Source organism: Pimephales promelas, chromosome 11, assembly GCF_988280905.1.
Source record: "Pimephales promelas chromosome 11, fPimPro1.hap1.1, whole genome shotgun sequence".
NCBI classification, from domain to species: domain Eukaryota; kingdom Metazoa; phylum Chordata; class Actinopteri; order Cypriniformes; family Leuciscidae; genus Pimephales; species Pimephales promelas.
Genome location: NC_142779.1, coordinates 22,390,624 through 22,410,942, shown reverse-complemented (window position 1 = coordinate 22,410,942; position 20,319 = coordinate 22,390,624). Strand labels below are relative to the sequence as shown.

The window sequence follows — 20,319 nt, the reverse complement described above, 5'->3', positions numbered from 1 at the left end:
CACAAGGAAGTATCAAAGTAGATTGAGGAGAAACGAGGTGGGAAATGTGACCCTTTCCCGCTTAGAATAAACGGATATGAAACATGCTCCATTTGTTGTGGGAAACTCATTTCCAGGCAAATAAACATTCTTGATGGGAAAATGAAATCTTTAGATTAATGATGTGTGACATGTTTTAGTAGTCTAAATCTGGCAATATGCCATAATGCCCCAGTAAGCTATTTTCTGGCCATGTTATAGTGACAGTCCATAAGTTTAAGATTACTTAAGAAAATTATTTTCATTAAGCAATTGCACATGTGATTTTCAATTCATGTTTATTAGTATTGCGTTTTGTACGTTTAATACACATATATACATTTCATTTGTCACATTCTGAGATTAAAACATGCAGTTAATACAAGACATCTAGACCATTTATATGGAGTTCTTTTAATTAATAGATGGGTAAGCACACACAATGCAATTTTACTCAATTTGTCCTTATGATTCAACCTCAAACATTCTTTTCTCAAAGCATTTATTTTATCCTCATCACATTTACGTTGAGAGGGTGTGTCAAAATAAATCTGGTTCTGATTATTGTTAATCTCGCTCATATGTGTTTGGTAAGGGCAAAATGACAAGCCCATCTCGTCTTTTTGCAATTTCTATACATTTGTTTGTTACTTCAGATGGAAGTACAGCCTTGTAGCTTGCACAGAATGTGACATTAAGTATGTGAGTATCCATGCAAACATATTCTGTTCGCTTTTTGTGAAAGGCTTGAATTTGATTTGATAACCTTACCAGTAAAACTGGTTGTTTGGGGGTGGCCTGTGTTTGAACAACAATGATGTGTTCAATTTTTGCAACCTGTTGCCCAATGGTTACCAAAGAATTACATCTGGAGTATTTTGAGTCATACTGATCAGTGGAGTAGAGTGTCCCATGACAAACAAACCTCTGAAAGTAGGTGGCTTGATTTTGTTCTGTATGAATTCCAGAATTCTGTAGCAAGATTTGCTGAGACAGTGGTAGCTCTTTCACCTGACCATGACCAAAAAAATTGCAGCCACTGACCTGTGAAACATTTTTGCACAAGGAATAACCCCGAAGTGCTGATGAAACGTATTCATGTGCCGGGGAGTCTTCTGCAATGTAAACTCTCGCTAAAATCTTTAGCTGTTTTAGTCTTGCTAGATTTTGAGTTATTTGCAATGGTACATGTTGTGTTCCATTGAAAAGTTTGAGCAGTCTACCATTATGTCCTTCAAAGACGAATGTTGACGTCAAGGACAAAGGTCCATGTCTTCTGACACTCTCAGCTAAGTGGGTGAGGAGATGAATATTGTAAGATACTTCTTGCTTCCCATACAGAGACTCGGTTAGAAGTACAAACTCACAAAGAGCCATGTGAGCTTTGTTGATGTTCAAATGTGAAATTTGTGAACTGGTTAGCAGATAAATGGCAAAGGCTAGTAGCATCCAGTGGTGGAAATACTGTGAGGGGATTAAACCCATCAGTATAAACGGAGAGATTAGAAGAAATGTTCTCCACTCACTTCCTTTCCAGTTTTTCCGTTCTATTACTGATCGTGGCAGTCGGGTTATCTCACTAGGTGGCCGCACTGATTTCAAACGTCTGTCTATCTCTTTCAAGACATTTGGACTTTTGACGTTTACTTCTGGCACTTTGTTGTCAAACCACAAGCCTGTTATTTGGCGGACAACTCCAAGAAGGACACTGTGTAGATAGTCTGGAACAAAACTTTCTGCCATGTCAAAACACTGTAATGTGGTCAAAAGACTTGGTCCTTTAACACCATTGACTGGGTTATTTACCGAGGCCAGTTCTGCATCATGGATCATGCCCTTGTGTGTTCTCAGACTAGCAATGGGTACTGAAAGTGGGTAGACCCTGGTAAACCCATCACCCTTTTCCACTCTCTCTCCAGAATGAGTACAGAAATTACAGCCATGTCCCCCATTGAACTGGTTGATATTTTGCACTGGAGCCCTTGCAACAGAGTCAACTGTGCATAGAATGGCAGCAACTTTGGAACATTCATACGTTTTTGTTTTAGTGTTGTACCACACAACACCTGCAGATTCTAAAGATCTGCACTCTTCGATGAATGGTTTTAGAAAACTTTCCATTTTTGGCTTGGTTTGCCCAAACCAGAGTGCAGGCACCAACACAAAGTTTTTCCGTTCAGACAGAGCTACCTCGTTTATGGTACACTGAATTGGCCACATTGAATAACTTGAAGAGTTAAACACTGGGACACCATCTGTATTCCATGTCAAAGATATATTGCTCTCGTCTGTCAGCATTGGAATTCTCTTATACAGTGCACCATCACTGACATCTTGAATGCAATCAGAATTGTTTTTCTGTGATAGTTTGTCATGAAGGTTGTGATTTTCAAAAAGATTTTTAATTTCATCTCTCAAGGGGGTGTACATCAAATAATAACCTTTACTCAGATGTTCTGATACTTTGCATTCTGTATCACACATTGGACATAGTACGCTCTCTACATCTAGTGTGCCAATGTAAGCTCCACAGTCAGGATTCAGACAATAATGATGCAACTGCCAGCTGGTTGTGTCAAAAGCACGTTTGAACAGGTAGTTGGTGTAGGGCAAACTATTTTCAGGGAGAAGCATATGCAGCAGATGCAGTAAATCTTCACTTCCTGCCTTGGTCACATGGTGGCGTAGCATGTAGCCCAGAAGTGCAGTCAGACTTTCACCTTTTGAAAGTTTGGCTCCAGGGTACAAAGGCTGGTCTCCATCATGGATACAAGTGGTGGTTGGGATATTTCCATTCTCGGGATGGGTTGAACTGCTATGCTAAAGATGAAAAATGAGAAGTAAATAAATGTATGTATGATCATTTTAAGTCATTTTACATTCCATTTGTCCACATTACTCATGCACAACTTTCACAAAACCAGAAAACGGTTGTGGATCATCTAGGTAAGGACACATATTAAGGATCAAGTCTATGTAAACCTCTGTATGTGAATTGAAATACAGCGATGTACTGTAAAACAGTCAAATTTACTAAACGATAGAAGTTAATATCACTCAGTTAATCATCATATTAAGTTCATCACACTTAGTAGAAAAATAGTTATGTGAACACAATTGATCAGGAGAATAAATGTTAAAATGAAGTTTTTTTAATTTGTTTTTGCACAAAATGAAATCTTAGTTTTTACTTTTTTACTATGCTGCAGTTTAAAAGGGTATCTGTCTGTGTTTTGGTGAAGACTAGAGCCTGTATATAAATCAAGGATGAGCCAATAAAAGATGCTAAATGCTGCATGTTGTTTTATTTAAAAGCAGTAAATGTGTAGTTGCTGATGCAGTGATAAGCTAATTTCTAATAACACTAGCACATGCTCTGTTGCTAGTAAAGGTGCACTATTGCTGCTTCTGAAATCTAATACTTGTAATCTAATACCTACTATGTAACGAGCGAAAAACAGTATACCAGCAGTCTGAATGCATATAAAAAATAAAATAAAAAAAATAAATAAAATAAAAAACAGTAGGCCATAAGTCCCAGGATGACCTACTACTTCCGGCGAGATTCTGAAGTGTGCATTTGATAGACACTTTACTATTCCATGAAGCCATGGGAGAGAGTATTTGTGAATGGAGGTGAAGGGGTGTGCAACTGTTGCTGATTAGTCATATGATAATGACAACATGACAGATGTAGTATGTCTGGATTACATGAACCATACACACTTATAAAACATATTGTTTTTAACTTTGCAAATTAAATTCAAATTTAAATATAGTACCTACTCTGAGAATATGTGATTTCAGACAAACTGTATGTACAGTAACTTGGCGCTAACATCCCATAAAGTGTATCCAGGGGAAGGTTGATTTAACTTGACTTTAACTTACTGATGAACAACCAGTAAAACTTTCAAAAATTGTTTGGCGCAACTACTGAAGTTGTAACTCAAATGCTTTGCAGTGTTTTTTTTTTAATTTTCTTATTTATTTATTTTTTTTGTTTACTCAACTTTTTATTTATCTGTGTTACTGTAAACACATATTGATAAAGGATGACTTCATCATAAAAAGTAAAGCTTAAAAAAAATGTTTAATTTAGACACTGTCCAAAATGATCAGAATATGTACATTATAGCACATTTGCATAAGTAAACATAATTTATTAGACTATGCCCTGTAATAGTTACCTCTTCATTGTTCAACCATTGTGTGTTTTCCTCTTCATCTTCTATATCACCACCTGATATGTCATCTGGCTGAAGAAAAATTTAAATGAAAAATATTACATTTCTTACAATAGTAAACTGTAAATGGATTGTTAACACTTTACAATAAGGTCTCATTTGTTAACATTAATGTGTTAACTGACATGAACTAACCATGAGCAATATTTGTAACAGTATTTATTAATCTATGTTAGGCATACTGTTGGTTTATACAAATACAGCTGTTCATTGCTGTTCACATTTGCTAATGGTAATAAAACATTTGATTTTAATAATGTATAAGTAAATGTTGAAGGCAAGGCAAGACAAATTTATTTATATAGCACATTTTATACACAATGTAAATTCAAAGACAATCAATATAAATAAAAACAGTTAAGAGTAAAAATAAAATAAAATAAAGTAATACCCCTATCTGAGATGGAATAGATTGAAATTAATTTTAATATTAATAAATGCTGTAGAAGTATATTGCTCATTCTTAGTTCATGTTAACTAAACTGTATTACAAAGTGCTGCAATGGATTGACTGCATGGATAGCCTCAAATTAAAATGAAATAAATAATAATAATATTACAATAAAGAAATCTGTAAAATCGAGAGAAAACTAAATATTTTTTTAATACCTCAGTGAATTGCCTAGCTGCCTCTTCTCTGCAGAACAGTTGTGTGTCTTCTTCAGAGTCAGCACCAACTTGGTCCTCTGTGTGTGTCTAAAGAAAAACAAATGACCCGCCAGCTTTATAGCTAGTTTCTCCTACTCTGTGTATTGCAAAATGTGTATTATTATATTATTATTGTAATTATTATTAATAATAATAATTAAAAAGAATATTAATATATTAACATAACTGAATTACAGGTTATATTGGCTGATACTTGAATTTTATTGATTTTACCTGAGATGAAGTAACATTACTTTCGCTGGTATTTCTCCTTACACTTGTGTTCCGGGGGGGTTCTTCTTCATCCTTTTCCAGAAATATTTTGTACTTGTTTCTTCTAGGATGTTTTCTGTTTGGAATAGAGTCATCTTCTAAAAAAGATTTGTATTTTTTTCGCCTTTTGGACATTTCACCCGCATAGATAATTTGCAAGAGCGCGAGATCTTCTTTCGCGCCAACGTGATCGTTGCCCTGACAACGAGTCTCGAGAGCAGCTGATCCTTGATGAGCAAACTGTCAGTCAGCGTCATCGTTAGTTTATGATGGAAATAAAATACGTTTTGGTAGATTTCTTCACAGACAACACCGTTCACATATGTGAACTCTCAAAACTAAAACACAAAGATATGACCAAACTACACCCCAATGTCATTCACAAGTGGGACAAACGAGAGGAAGCATATGTTTTCTGGAAGAAAACTTCGTCAGCCGAGCTGCAGTGTTGGCCTTGTCGAGTCATCCAGTTTAGCGGTGAGTAGGCTGTATGTCCTCATATCTTTAGTTAGTTAATTTAAAGAGATGTACAAACACATTTATTGAAATTTTATTCAAACACAGTTAAGAAAATAGGGGAAAATGCTGCTTCTGTACTGATTTGTACTTTGTAGCGCGCAACCAGGTGGCGTGACGTGAGCTGCTGATTCTGATGCTGCACGAGCACAGAGACGTTTGAGGGCTGATCATGAAGTCAATTTTGTTCAATTCAATTCACTGTAATCTATATGTTTTTTTTGTAATACAATTACCAGAAGTAAACTAACCATTCTTTGCATTGTACTAATTTCAAATATGGTGAGAAATAAAGTGAGACAGAGTCAGACTCATTAATCACAGGATATCATTAAAATCTCATTCCAACCAGTTACAACCCTTTGTGTATAGACAAATGTAATATGCTGTCATTGAAGCTCATCAATTAAAATACAAGTGAAAACCTATGACATTTATAATAATGGAATAAACAAAACTGTACTGAATGTATTGTGTATGTTGTTTGTTTCTAGGAGAGCGTCAGCCCCTAATTGACTTGAGGAAAAAAATTGAAAAGGGCTGTGCCTTTGACAGTATACCGCTCTTTGCTACAGAGGAAGCATTAGGAAAGGGCAGAAGAGAGAAAGTGAAAAGGCCCCCAACAGATGTTGGCGAGACTTCATTTCTGGACCTGGTAAATGCAAAGCTCACTCACAATTTGTTACTAATATCATCCTGATTTTAGATCGTATTTAAATGAGATCAAGTAATCCAGTTACATAGGCCTGTACATGTACTAAATTGTTTCAGATCAGTTTTTTTTTTATTTCCATAGCACTGTACACAAGCATTTATGTTAAATAGTTTAATTGACATTAATTTGCAGAAAAGGACATTTCTCTGGAATACTTTTTTATTGTGATTGCTATTTTCAGGAAAATGCACCGGTAACAAACAAAAAAAAGAAGACCAAAAATATCATTCAACAGAAGATAATGGCTGCAGTGAAACAAAGCTGCACTCAAATACCGGTGAGCAGGATGTTGGCTTTAATGAACTTTTTTAGGTTAACAGGTTGCACATAACTGGGCTACGTTAAACAAAATAAATTGTTCATGTAACTTCAACACACTCAAACAATATGTTGGCTTTAACCTTTTTATGTCAACAGGTTCTGATATGTTGGCTTTAATTAACTTTTTATGTCAACAGGTCAGAATGCACATAACTGGGTTACGTTAAACAAACAATTTGTTCTTGTAACATAATGGCCCAATTAAATTCTGAGCTGAGTGTTAAATGAACACTAAAGCAGTTAAAGTTAATGAGATTATTAAGTGAATAATTGAGTGATGATTGAGCATTATTGAAGACACCTGATGTAAACAAGCAGATTATCGTTACAGCTAAAATACATAACTGATATTGTACTTCAGGAACCAAGAACCTCTGTGGGAGTGCTGGAGGAATCAAGTGGACCAAGTCCTTTGTCTCCTCAACCATGTAAGAGTTCAGACATGGCTGAAAAGATAGAGGAGTTAAAAAATGAAATTAAAGAGCTAAAGGAAGATTTAAAATATGAGCGGCGCTTCAGGATAAAAGCAGAGAGAGAGCTGAGGGAGTCGAAAGGTAATGAAATCTAGCTATACCGTAGCAAATATTCTCAATTATCTACTTGTGAACTCTCTTCTTTGTCTATATAGTATATATTATACCATGTTCTGTTGGACTTCTCAATTCTGATTGTCTGGAAGGTGTGCATTAAAACAATGAATGTGCAGGTAGTTACAAGTCAGTTTAATCACTGTTCTAACATGATGTGCTGCTTTTATTGTAGAACACACACACAAACACAGCAAGTCACTCGGACACAGAGATCGTGTAGCACTCACATACTGAAGCATTACATTTCTAAGCAACAAGATCTTATGACACTATTCTTGGAGTAAGTAAATTGACCGCTTCATTAGAAAGATGCTGTGCCTGATTTAAAGTGCGCAGAAAGCTAGATCTAACGAGCCATAGGCCAAAAAAACTAATGAAAAGCAACTGTTAGTTTTACTCTTCTGGTAAAATTGTGCACAGGTTTAACAGCTCAGTGTGCATTACACAATTGGTTCTTTGTCTCCACCTCGTGTAAATGCACACCTAGCAGTTGATTAGCCCTAAACGTGAAGGTTATAACTTTGGTATACATACAGTATATTCCATATACTGTATTCCAATAATATATTTATCAATTCATATTCATATTTTCCCCAATTATTTTATTTTGATTTAAGGTTAGAATTTTTAATGAAAGACCAAGGGAATAAATGGTGCCTATAGATGTGGAGGGCACTGTACAGTATTTAAACATGATTGTGTTGCTCTGCTGTTTTCCAGAAATGCATGATGTTGTGCAGGAACTAAAAGACACAGTGGCCGAATTAAAAATGATGTCAAAGCAGAAGCCTGACACTCCGCAGACCTCATCTTCTCAGAACATCGGTTCTCAAATTCAAGAACCATGCTCTGCTCAAGGAAGTGGGCAGGTAAGTGAATCCCAATTATGCAGTTTTTGTATTGTATTGTATTTTCTATCAGAATTTTCAATTCTGGAGAAAAGGTGTGTTAAAATCTACCTCTTTTGCATAAAACAACTTGTGGTTGCTGTTGTTGTTTTTAACTCTATGTACAGGGCAAACCATAAGTATTTGTAATTGTTTTGCTGTTTAGACCCTACACACCAAGCTTCTGAAATATGGAAACATAATTAAAACACTAAGAGTCACTATTCACAGTAGTATCAGGAAATAGTATCATTTCAAAGTGAAACAGAAGTGATGTAAAAAAAAAAAGAAAAAAAAAGAATCTTTGTCCAAATTATGGTTGGTTCTGTAGCTTGAAAATTTATTCTAAATGGCATTTCTGAGCCATTTTGTTTTAGATTGTACCAGCCTACAATCTGTCACTGTGGTGGTCAACTTTCATTAAAATTACTGTTTTAGAAAATAAAATAAAAAAATCTGTTCTCCCTGCTAGGAAGACGATTACATCAATTTGGGTGAAGGAGTGCGGATCAAGAAATGCCAGTTTGACAAGATCAATCCCCAAGATTTTAAAAAATTTACAAACGAGCTTCTCCTTGTAATCTTTGGGCGAGAAACTCTTGCCACCCACTCTCTAAATGGAAGAAAGGCATCCAATGCAGAGACCAGCAAGGAGGCACTTCCAGCTCACAAAGTGTCCATCTTAATCGGTAACTTAACTTGTCATGTATTTCTAAAGACTAGATATTTTGGATTTTTATCAGTTGCTTTATTATTTTTCAAAAATGTTTTTTATTTCAGTCCAAGTATATAATTACTAATTGGTATATTAATAGCTTTTAGAATAAGGCAGGGATTAAATCAAGATTTAAAATAAAAACACTTTAATTCAATGTTTTTACACCCTTTAAAGAATTGTTGAAAGAATTGTCTTCATAGAAAGTGTTTCCGTTTAACCACAGTTATAATAATTAAAATACTTATGCTATGTCTTTATAATGTGAAATGCATTAAAACACATGACAAACTACCAATTTCAGATGTAACAATGAATCTGCAAATATTATAATGCATGTCAATTCCCCTTGATCAGACCCGCCCCTGAGTCGTTACAGCATTTATCTTTAGTCACAATTATTTATGAAAATATGTAATGCATTATAATGTGCACTGTCAATCCGCGGGGTCTTAAAAAGTCTAAAATTCTCAACTTTGAATTTAAGGCCTTAAAAACTAAGGTCTTAAATATGATTTAGTCAGGTCTAAAAAAGATTTTACCCTAGTTCATTTGCCAAAACTCTGGCCACAGAAAGTTATTACAAATTAGCAAAAAAGTATTGAGTCGTAGCCTACAAAGCGGAGCTCTAGAGCAGGGGTTCAAACCGGTTCAAACCAAGCGTGCCGCACAAGCCCTCAAAAGTGGAGCCAAAACGTCTCGATCGCCCCCCTGTGACCGGTCCTAGTATAGCTCATAACCCCTGCCTCCCCATGTTATTCAATGGGACGCGAGACCAACTAAACAATTAAATTACACTTCACATATCCTTTTTCCAAAGATAGTTTCTGTCATTTACTGTAGTTTCTATCACGTTGATGTAATTTCAAGTGTTCGTTTTTAAAATAAGTTTGTTTTTAGTTAGTTATTTGATGATAAAAAACGGTGCTCTGACATCATGATTGACAGCTGTGATTGACAGGTTCTCTGTGCGAGGTAGTCACTGAAACCACCAGCGGACTTTTTTTAATAATGTTGATTATGTGGTTAGTAGTTGTATTTACCTTATTTTAACGAGGTTTTGCAATCAGCAGACATTATTGGAGAAGAACGAAGCAGATGAAAGTGCGGGGCGTGTGCTTGCGTTTGATTCAGCGCGAAGGAGGGCGCGGCCTTGATTTAGCGGCTTTACTTCCTGCTCACGACTGCGCATGACTGGTCCCGAAACACGCAAGTGCAGACTCAGGTCCCAAGATGACAGCGTCATATCGAGACACTGGTGGCCTCGGTTCTCTCTGATAGAAAAGAGCGAAGGGGCGTCATCCATCTTTTTTACAGTCAATGGTTCAAATACGTCGCTCGCATGCTAGCATTAGCTCGTGGCTTGATACGAGGCAGCTCGCCAAGAGGCCATTCACACACTGGGTTTGCGCGCTCAAGTTCATTCAATTATAGGCGCGTGGCATCCGCAGCGAGATTGAAAAAATCTCACCATTTCAGATTCACAATGCCGCAAACGAACCGCAGGTCATGAAGAACCAACCAATCAGCCCCTTCCGTAACAACACTGAAAGCTCAGTCAACATGAAGGATCGTGGTGCACCCAAACACTGGTGTTTTTCTCTTCTCCGTGAATAAATTTTGTAGGAGACTTACAGCAAGCGTTTCTCAGTGGTGAAAAAACTTCTTTGTCGTTGTGGAGAGCGCAGTACATGGTTGCATAGCAACGACAGATGCAACAGGAAAATCGGCCCGAATTTTACTATTATTAATAAAAGATAAGGGGAGATGCACGTGAATGTCAGTAATTTATCTTTTTTGACTCAATCTTTTTATAAAAGATTATTTGAAGGCTGAAATATGTGAGGTTTATCAGTTTATAAAACTATTTTTGTGAAGACTTTATTTTAAGATTGTGTTGCAAGACACTCCTTTAAAATCTTGCCATCATTTTGAATGGTATTTTAATGTTATAGTTAAAGGCTTTAAGAAGTTAAGTGTTACCTTAACTTCTTTTACTTGAAATGTTCATAGCCTGACATTAATGTTGACCAATATGCCATTAAAGAATAATTAGGAACAGTATGAATACTTTCCCCAAACACTTGGTGACACCAGCATTCAAGATTCAGTTTAATGCCTGTGTTGAAGAGTGTAACTGAAACTTGAGAGTTTCTCTGAATCTTTTTTTCTTTTCTTTTTCAGACTACATCCAAAAGAAATTCAATGTGTCTACATCTAATATCAAGGCAGTCATCCGAACCAAGCTTAACAACGAGGACAAGCTATTCAAAAAACGAAACCTGCCTGAATAATGCCAAAATTGGTTGCAATTGTTACATTGCAGTTTCACTGTTCTTCTTCTGTACTAATTCATATGTGTGAAAATAAATATTGTACTTGTACAGCATTTTATTTGTAGCATTTCATTTTACTGTCGTTGTATTTTGTATTATAGTACTACTGCAGTTGTATTTCAGTTGTATTGCAGTAATACTGCAGTTGTATTGCAGTAATACTTCAGTTATATTGCAGTAATACTTCAGTTGTATTGCAGTAATACTGCAGTTGTATTTAAGTAATACTTCAGTTGTATTGCAGTAATACTTCAGTTGTATTGCAGTAATACTTCAGTTGTATTGCAGTAATACTTCAGGTATATTGCAGTAATACTTCAGTTGTATTACAGTAATACTGCAGTTGTATTTAAGTAATACTTCAGTTATATTGCAGTAATACTTCAGTTATATTGCAGTAATACTTCAGTTGTATTGCAGTAATACTTCAGTTATATTGCAGTAATACTTCAGTTATATTGCAGTAATACTTCAGTTATATTGCAGTAATACTTCAGTTGTATTGCAGTAATACTTCAGTTATATTGCAGTAATACTTCAGTTATATTGCAGTAATACTTCAGTTATATTGCAGTAATACTTCAGTTGTATTGCAGTAATACTTCAGTTATATTGCAGTAATACTTCACTTATATTGCAGTAATACTTCAGTTGTATTGCAGTAATACTTCAGTTATATTGCAGTAATACTTCAGTTATATTGCGGTAATACTTCAGTTATATTGCAGTAATACTTCAGTTATATTGCAGTAATACTTCAGTTATATTGCAGTAATACTTCAGTTATATTGCAGTAATACTTCAGTTGTATTACAGTAATACTGCAGTTGTATTTATGTAATACTTCAGTTATATTGCAGTAATACTTCAGTTATATTGCAGTAATACTTCAGTTGTATTACAGTAATACTGCAGTTGTATTTATGTAATACTTCAGTTATATTGCAGTAATACTTCAGTTGTATTGCAGTAATACTTCAGTTATATTGCAGTAATACTTCAGTTATATTGCAGTAATACTTCAGTTGTATTACAGTAATACTGCAGTTGTATTACAGTAATACTTCAGTTATATTGCAGTAATACTTCAGTTGTATTACAGTAATACTGCAGTTGTATTTATGTAATACTTCAGTTATATTGCAGTAATACTTCAGTTGTATTGCAGTAATACTTCAGTTGTATTGCAGTAATACTGCAGTTGTATTGCAGTATTATTTCACTAGTACTTTAGATTTATTGGACCAGTAATACTGCAGTTTTACCCCAGTAAAACTTCAGCCATCTACTGTAGTATTACAGCATACTGCAATATTGCAGTTTTTTCGTGTCCAAAAAACTGCATTTTTTTACATGTAAAAAAACTGCAGTATTACTTCTACAAAACTGCAGTAATTTTTTGTAAGGGAAGGGTTACTCTTTTGCCCTAAGTCGATGCGTTTTTTAATACAAATTTTTTTTAAAATATATTCCGGAAACACTCTCCCTGTCTCCCTTCCTAAACTGGTCGAATAAGTATATAGCTCTGCCCTACACTCGAGGCATTATTAAGCAAAGAATGTACGTAGGTATGGGAATGGTCAAGTGAGCAATGTTTTGATAGACCACAGTGTCACACTTATCAGGGAAATCCTTCCTAAATCTCATGCTAAATCTAAATCTCATATTAAGATGGGACAGGAGAAAATATCTTAAAGGAGTCCACATTTTAAAAGTTGATTGTACTGAAATTTGTATTGGCAGTGCCTGTACACAACCATCATAAAATGATAAAAATCCATCCAGTGTTTTTGTTTTAATCTCCTTATGTTTTTCCGTGCCTCAAATCGAGCTGTTCGACTGTGTGACGTCACACAGTCGGACGCCCCTCCCACGATTGTTGATTGACAGCAGCATTTAAACACAGACCCGCCCTGAGCGAGCTGTCATCATAGTCCGGTATTGTTGATACACTGGAGCAGAATAAAGTTTAAGCAATTGTGGCGTTCTATTCTTGGGTGTAATAAAGAACACAGCAGTTATTTTGATGTTCCTAAATCGGAACCGCTGTAGACGCAGTGGCTGAGTTTTGTTTTCAAAGGGAATATTCCCCACGATCAATGTCAATGCTTTCATGTTTGTGCAAATAATTTCTCACCAGACTGCTTTATAAATGAGGCTCAGTATAAAGCTGGTGTCACAGTCCTCATCTGCACTAGTCTGTCTTGTCATCAGCACTACACTTCCCAAGATCCTCTCGTCTGCACACCTGAACTCACTCCCTCATCAGTCTCATGTTCATCGTCTCGTTCATCAGAATCACCTGTTTTCACCCCCATTATGTTTGATTACTCTGTGTATTTAGTTCCCTTTGTTCCAGTCATTCATTGTTGGTCGTTGTTACAAAGTGTTACAAGTGAGTTCCTGCCTGTTCCTGTTGATTGTTTATAGTAAAGTAAAGTAATTGAATTGGAGTTTTGCCTCTTCGTTCTCCTTCGTCTGCCTGCACTCCACCACACCCCGTGACAGCTGGTTTTGCTAAGAAGCTGCTCCTGAAAAAAAGAATCGGTAGCAACTATTCGCGTTCCTGCTGCACCTCCGGAAAAAGTGAGTGTAAAGTTGTATTAACCTTTATATTAATCTTTGAAAATCTCTGAAAAGTTTTTCTTGACCAACGTCAATCTGTCAATGAATGAGTGTTTTCTTAAAATACTAATGAGAATTAATATATATATATATATATATATATATTACAAAGTTTTCATTTAGACCCTAATTCATATTAACTTATTAACAAAAATGGCATGATATGAGCCCCTTAAACATTGGAAGAAATTACACACAACACCACTGGTAAATATTTGTGCAAACATGTCTATTTAGACTTAGTAATAATTAAATTGTATTTGCATTTTTTTATTTATTTAGTTTAATAGCAATTGTTTTTTTTTTTTTTTTTGCACCCAAGAATCAATAACGCTGATTAATTGCATTGTTACCATGGCAGCAGCCACGGAAACAGCATCTCTGGTTTGATAACGTCAGCCTGCTTGTTAAACCAACTAAATTACCCCAAGTCATTTATATCATTAAGTTGAGGGGGGAAATAAATCCTTACAATTTGCCAATAATTTCTTGGCTCAGTCAATGCCCTACCTGTGAGACACATTGCTGATTAAACCTTGATTGCGGGCGAGGACTGCTATGCATTATTAATGAAGTCAGGATAATTGTCAGATTTTATGACATGGGGAGAGGTAGAATTGGTTCCATGGTCAGTTTGAGGAATGATGAGAATTTGCCTACACCGATGGTGCTGATGGCCCAGCATTCGTCATGGGCCTCCTGCAGCCTTAGCCTGTGACAGAGCTAATCATTTTGTAGCGTGACCGTGCACTGGAAAGCATTTATGGCTGCATAAAATGTCAGAAAATTTGAGTCCTGCTCTTTCCTTCACTTCACACCTTTTAGCGATTCATTTTTATTTTATTTTTTAATATAAGCTATATGAGGAATATTTTAGAATAGGATGTGTTTAATGAACACACTTTAAGATCAGCTGTTTCAAATATTCCTCTAGCAGTAAACGTAGAATATATCCCAAAATCAACCTGGGTAGTAATTTTTTTTAGTTGTCAAATGCAGATTTCAAAAACAGAAAAGTATTAATAAGAAATGGTTCCTAATGCAATGAACATACATCATTTGACCTAATATTTGAATATGCAGTGTTTTTATTTTCTTACTTGACTCAGGCTGTTAGCGCTTAGCTACATGCTAACATCAGATGTGAGCTCAGTCATGTCTAGATATGCATCAAGTTAGTGCACATTATTGTGCCCATTAAGTGGAGTTGGAAATATCATAATTACAAGTTTAAAATATGTGAATGACCAAGCAAAGTGTGGAAACTGAATTATAGATGATGCATAAGCTGCTAAGTTGTGTCGTCATGAGGGGTTTATCAGTTAGTTGAAAGTAAGTTCGATGTAAATGGTTATAAATTCATTATTTTGTAGTTATTTTTGTTCTGTCGTTTCTTTTCTGATCTATTTTGTCAGGTCTGCTTTGTTTTGTTGTGTTTAGGCCACTTCTGTGTTATGTTTCCAATTTGAACGTGTGAGTTGTCATGATAAAGAGTAGCTCTCAGCAGGTACAAGCTTCCCCGATGCACGTAAAGGCAGCATAAAGGCTTCTATATATAAATTTTGTTTTAGACAACCCGGTCTCATCCCAAGACGTCATATAACTGACGTTTTGGGACGTCTTTTGACCATACGTCAATATTCGCCTTTTTAGGGCCCCCTTAAACGTCGGTAGATGAGGTTATGGGATCCTAACTCTACCCCATACCTAAACCTAACCCTAAACCTAACCCGTCACCTAACTGACATTAAAGGTAAAGCGTCAGTTGTATGACGGCCCGGGATCGCCATCTACCGACGTTTAAGGGGGCCCTAAAAAGGCGGATATTGACGTATGGTCAAAATACGTCCCAAAACGTCAGTTATATGACGTCTTGGGATGAGACTGTGTTATTTTAGATGTCTTGAAGCCAGGGTACTCCAAGTGTTATTAGTTATTTTGATCATTTTGCCAACTTTCACCACACACACTCTCTTCAAAGCCAGGCCATTCAAGACACAATCAATGAACCTGAATGTGAAAAATGTAATGTCTGATAAAAAAAAAAATAAATAAAAAAAAATAGCTACTCAAAAAATTTGATATGTGATACCTTAGGACACTCAATGATAAAAGTTGGGGCATTTTAGCCGTGATGTGAAAATCACTCGGAAGCACCTTTTAAGATGCCCCACTTCGATTATGATGCTCCTTTGAAAATGTGTTTCCGTGTGGACAGCGAGGCCGCTCAGGAGGTGTTGGTACAGAGCCAGTGTGTCTCAGTTTAGCCTCCATTTCGCTGCAAGCAATTCTGATGTTTGGCACTGATGTTGAGAGAATCCATTTGCATCCAAATATGCTTCGTGGGGTTGAGGTCAGGGCATCCACAGCCATCTAACAAATCATTTTAAATGAAAAAAGAGCAACCAGAAAGCTTGGAAGGATTACGTTTTTTTCTTAGAGAAAAAAAAATCTATGTAAAGCTTAAGGGAATTGCCTAAACAATGAAAAAAATATAATTTCTTCTGCAAATTGTACAGGTGGTACTGTGCTTTTGGGGAGGTAGAGTTCTCCTGGCAAATCCACTTCAGGCTGGCAGATGGTGATGAGTGATCCATCACTCCAGAGAATGGATTGTAACTGCTCAAGAGTCCAGTAATGGTGCGCTTCACTCTTCTACAGCCCACACATGAGCTGGTTTGTGGCTGCACAGCTGTTGAAACTCTTTGAACAGTTGCTGAGCTGACTTTGCTTCTATGAGTTCAGTGTTGTATGTTAACATTGATTGCAATCTTGAGTAGTCCGTATGCTTCAGTAGTCAGGGATCATGCACGTTTGGTGTAGTTTTCCACTTCATAGCTGAACCGCTGTTAAACCTGAATATTTCTTCTTTGCAATCAGACCTAGTTACCTAAGACAGTGCTTTAGACTGTTCGAGCCCGTTCTCATCCCAAAGCGCCATATAGGACGCTTTTGCAAAAGCGTAAATATCCAACGCACATGGCACCCTTTAACGTGAAATGAGACGCAGATATATTTGGGCAGAAGGCGCCCCCTAGTGGTCTAACCCTTACCCTACACCATACCTAAACTTAACCATTAACCTCTGCGTCTCATTAGACGTTAAAGGGCGCCATGTGCGTTGGATATTTACGCTTTTGCAAAAGCGTCCTATATGGCGCTTTGGGATGAGAACGCGTTGACTGTTCTCAGGGAGGTATTTTATGACCATGAGTGGTGTACATATCAACAACGAAAGGGTCTGTAATGGAAAAATACAATAATTAAAAGGGATCACATCAACTTTTCCGGATGTAGTGTACCAGTGGGGTGTGAGGTTTACAGAGGGGATAAATATTTACTTCACTGATATATTTACTTCATGTCATTCAAATGTAAATTTTAAGGGCACCTACTGAAGTGAAGCAAATTCACTGTGGTTCTGTCTTCTGCACCAATAATTTTGCTTTCATTGATCTAGCAGGGGGGTTATGCATGTGCCCTCAGGAATTCATTGCTAAGTAGCTGTTGTAAAAAATGTTTTGATTTATTCAGATTTTCCTATTATGTTACTCCGAGCCAAACTAATCAATACTGTATGTGGCTTGTTAGAGCGCAAGAAGCAAAACAACAAAGATCTAAAAATATTTCCATCTCCTAGAGGAAATTTAACTCAGTATTGAGTCGCATCATTAATGAAATTATTTGAAATGCAAATTTTTGAACGCAAGAGAAAAGTTGTGTCCAGCAACTTGTAATGAATTTATGTTTTTTTTTATTTTATAGTAAAATGATCTGGTGAGCTTTAGTTGAGCCTTATACCGCATGCCTTCTAAAATAAGGAGAGAATGGGGAAAAATTGTAGCCCTCAACATTAGGCTTGCTACGGTCCCAAAATTCCAGTAGTTGGTACCAACAACAGTAAAATTTCACAGTTCTCTGTACCACAGCAAAAAAAAATTCGAACTACGCTTTTATTTAACTATTTTTAAAATAAAAATATTATTTACATCATGAACGATAAACTCATTTAAAGTAAATAGAAAAAAATAATAAAAATGTGAGTGTTTATGATATATACTGTATATGATAAAATGAAAGAACAAAGAAACACATAAATATTACATGGAACAAGTGGCAGGCCTATTAGTTTGTATTTATACACTTAATACATCTATTGACATATAAGATCAGATTGATTTGTCCTGTCTGTTGCTATAGTTATGTCACTGCCATTCAAGTTTCAGTTTCGGATTCAAATGCACATTTAGATGCTGTTGTAAATCCAGAAACTTTGCAGTGTACTGAGCAGTATTACAAACAGAACTTTTTATTCAAATTGTCTATGGTTTATAAACAGAAAGTGAGCAAAGAGCACTCCCTTTTATAATCACTAAGGCCCCGACCACACTACTGCGCTTTCGTTAAAAAATGGAGAATTAAAACGAATACGATCTCCGTCCACACCAGCGTTTTATCTGCGTATTAGAAATGATCTCCGTCCACATTAAAACGGCTGAAAACGCGGATCACGTGACCATTCACCAACACTGGGCATGTGTGTGCCGGTGTAAACAGTGATTGACGAATCAGGGAAGGATACGTCATGACTGATTCACCGAATCATGGAGCCAAGCGTCAGCCCCTGGGTCAGCGTTTCTGAAGTCCTACGTTTTGTCTCGTCCACACTAAAATGCCCTCCAGAGATTCAAAACGCAAAACGGAGCTGCAGCGTTTCTAAACTTCAAGATCCAGTAGCCATAGTGCTTGGGCCATCACAGTCTCCAGTATGCCCAGGTCTGCCTCTTCATGTCATGCTTGCAGACCCTGAGTTTCTCCATGCCATGCCTGCCGAGCCTGAGCTTCTTCACGTCATGCCTGCCGAGCCTGAGATTTTTCACGTCATGCCTGCCGAGCCTGAGGTTTTTCCGGTCAAGGTTTCCCTTCCAGAGCCTCGGCCAGTCCAGAACCCTCAGACAAGATGGTGGCTTCCCTTCCAGAGCCCACAGACAAGATGGTAGCCGCCGTTCCAGAGCTCTCGGACAAGATGTCCCTGCTATTCAGGAGTCCTCGGACAAGATGGCCATGCCTCCACACCTGTATCTTCGGACAAAATGGCCACCTCTACACCTGTGTCTATGCTGGTGTTTTCAGACAAGATGGCTGCCTATGCCCCCTTAAAGCGCCACATTCGCCCTTGCCCCCTGAAGCATCTCATCCGCCCTGTCCCCCTGAAGCTTTGCATCTGCTCTGGGGCCGGTTTCACTAAGATAGACTTTGACTATGGCTTAGATATAGTAGATAGTCAGACTTCAGATAGACATCTAAATCAGACCGTTGCACAAAGCACTTAAAGGGTTAGTTCACCCAAAAATGAAAATTAAGTCATTAATTACTCACCCCCATGCTGTACCAACCCCGTAAGACCTTCGTTCGTCTTCGGAACACAAATGAAGATATTTTTGATTAAATTTGAGAGCTGTATAACTACCACATTGGCTCCTAAGGGACTGCCTCTTGACGGCCCAGAAAGTCAATGAAGAAAATGTTTAAATATCCCAAGTGACTACCGTGGCTCAACTATATGTTTATCAAGCGACGCGAATACTTTTTGTGCGAAAAAACAAACAAAAATAACGAGTTTATTCGACTATTTCTTTTCTTCCTTGTAGGCCAGAACGAGACTTCCTTATAGATTTCCACGACGCATGCGCGAGAATTGCGATCTGAAGTAGTGAAGCTGGTGTGAGCAGATCGCAAATCTCGCGCATGCGTCGTGGAAATCTATAAGGAAGTCTCGTTCTGGCCTACAAGGAAGAAAAGAAATAGTCGAATAAACTCGTTATTTTTGTTTGTTTTTTCGCACAAAAAGTATTCGCGTCGCTTGATAAACATATAGTTGAGCCACGGTAGTCACTTGGGATATTTAAACATTTTCTTTATTGACTTTTTGGGCCGTCAAGAGGCAGTCCCTTAGGAGCCAATGTGGTAGTTATACAGCTCTCAAATTTAATAAAAAATATCTTCATTTGTGTTCCGAAGACGAACGAAGGTCTTACGGGGTTGGTACAGCATGGGGGTGAGTAATTAATGACTTAATATTCATTTTTGGGTGAACTAACCCTTTAAGTCTCTGATTATCTTAAGTAGGACTACACTAATAAGATTTCTGGGTAAAATTAGACACTTTTCAAAACACAAAAAAAAACATGACTAATAGAGTAAGCACATTCAACCGCTCAGTGTTTACCCCAACGGAAAATATGTGTTTGTTGGAGGAGTATAACAGTGACAAGGGCATTTTACTTGGGAAAATTAGCATAGAATGTACAGTAGTAACAAGAACAAAAGTTTAATTTGGAAAAAAGATTGCTATGACAGTGTGGCAAGAGTCTTAGACCTACAGTAAGTTAGCCTGGGGGTAAGGTGTCTAATTTTTTTGGTCCAAA

General features: G+C 36.9%; 3 protein-coding genes across 4 annotated transcripts in view; 2 read left to right on the top strand and 1 right to left on the bottom strand.

Annotated features, from left to right (window-relative positions):
- eys (EGF-like photoreceptor maintenance factor) overlaps nt 1-20,319 on the top strand; it is a 302,080-nt gene that overhangs the window by 62,376 nt on the left and 219,385 nt on the right. The gene's annotated exons all lie outside the window — the stretch shown is intronic.
- On the bottom strand, nt 218-5,017 carry LOC148977174 (uncharacterized). Its single transcript, XM_089117197.1, has 3 exons — nt 4,875-5,017; nt 4,209-4,277; nt 218-2,838 (listed from the first exon to the last, which is right to left on the bottom strand). Exon 3 carries the CDS (start codon nt 2,707-2,709, stop codon nt 586-588), a length of 2,124 nt encoding a protein of 707 aa, XP_088973323.1. The 5' UTR covers nt 2,710-2,838; nt 4,209-4,277; nt 4,875-5,017; the 3' UTR covers nt 218-585.
- LOC120468786 (protein insensitive) lies at nt 5,986-11,319 on the top strand. 2 transcript variants are annotated; one of them, XM_039657372.2, is made up of 5 exons: nt 5,986-6,357; nt 6,599-6,694; nt 8,049-8,197; nt 8,688-8,904; nt 11,115-11,319. In XM_039657372.2, the coding sequence occupies exons 3-5, from the start codon at nt 8,051-8,053 to the stop codon at nt 11,222-11,224; spliced, it is 474 nt and encodes a 157-aa protein (XP_039513306.1). In that variant the 5' UTR covers nt 5,986-6,357; nt 6,599-6,694; nt 8,049-8,050; the 3' UTR covers nt 11,225-11,319. The 2 variants fall into 2 exon arrangements, with proteins under 2 accessions (XP_039513306.1, XP_039513305.1); XM_039657371.2 differs by lacking the exons at nt 5,986-6,357; nt 6,599-6,694 and adding an exon at nt 6,998-7,292.

What these genes read in the sequence shown, in the direction of transcription:
- LOC148977174 (XM_089117197.1), bottom strand. Translation starts at nt 2,709, where the DNA reads ATGCTACGCCACCATGTGACCAAGGCAGGAAGTGAAGATTTACTGCAT.
- LOC120468786 (XM_039657371.2), top strand. Translation starts at nt 7,181, where the DNA reads ATGGCTGAAAAGATAGAGGAGTTAAAAAATGAAATTAAAGAGCTAAAG. An exon ending in AGAGCTGAGGGAGTCGAAAG is followed by an intron (nt 7,293 to 8,048) that starts GTAATGAAATCT and finishes GCTGTTTTCCAG; the next exon opens with AAATGCATGATGTTGTGCAG. An exon ending in CTGCTCAAGGAAGTGGGCAG is followed by an intron (nt 8,198 to 8,687) that starts GTAAGTGAATCC and finishes TCTCCCTGCTAG; the next exon opens with GAAGACGATTACATCAATTT.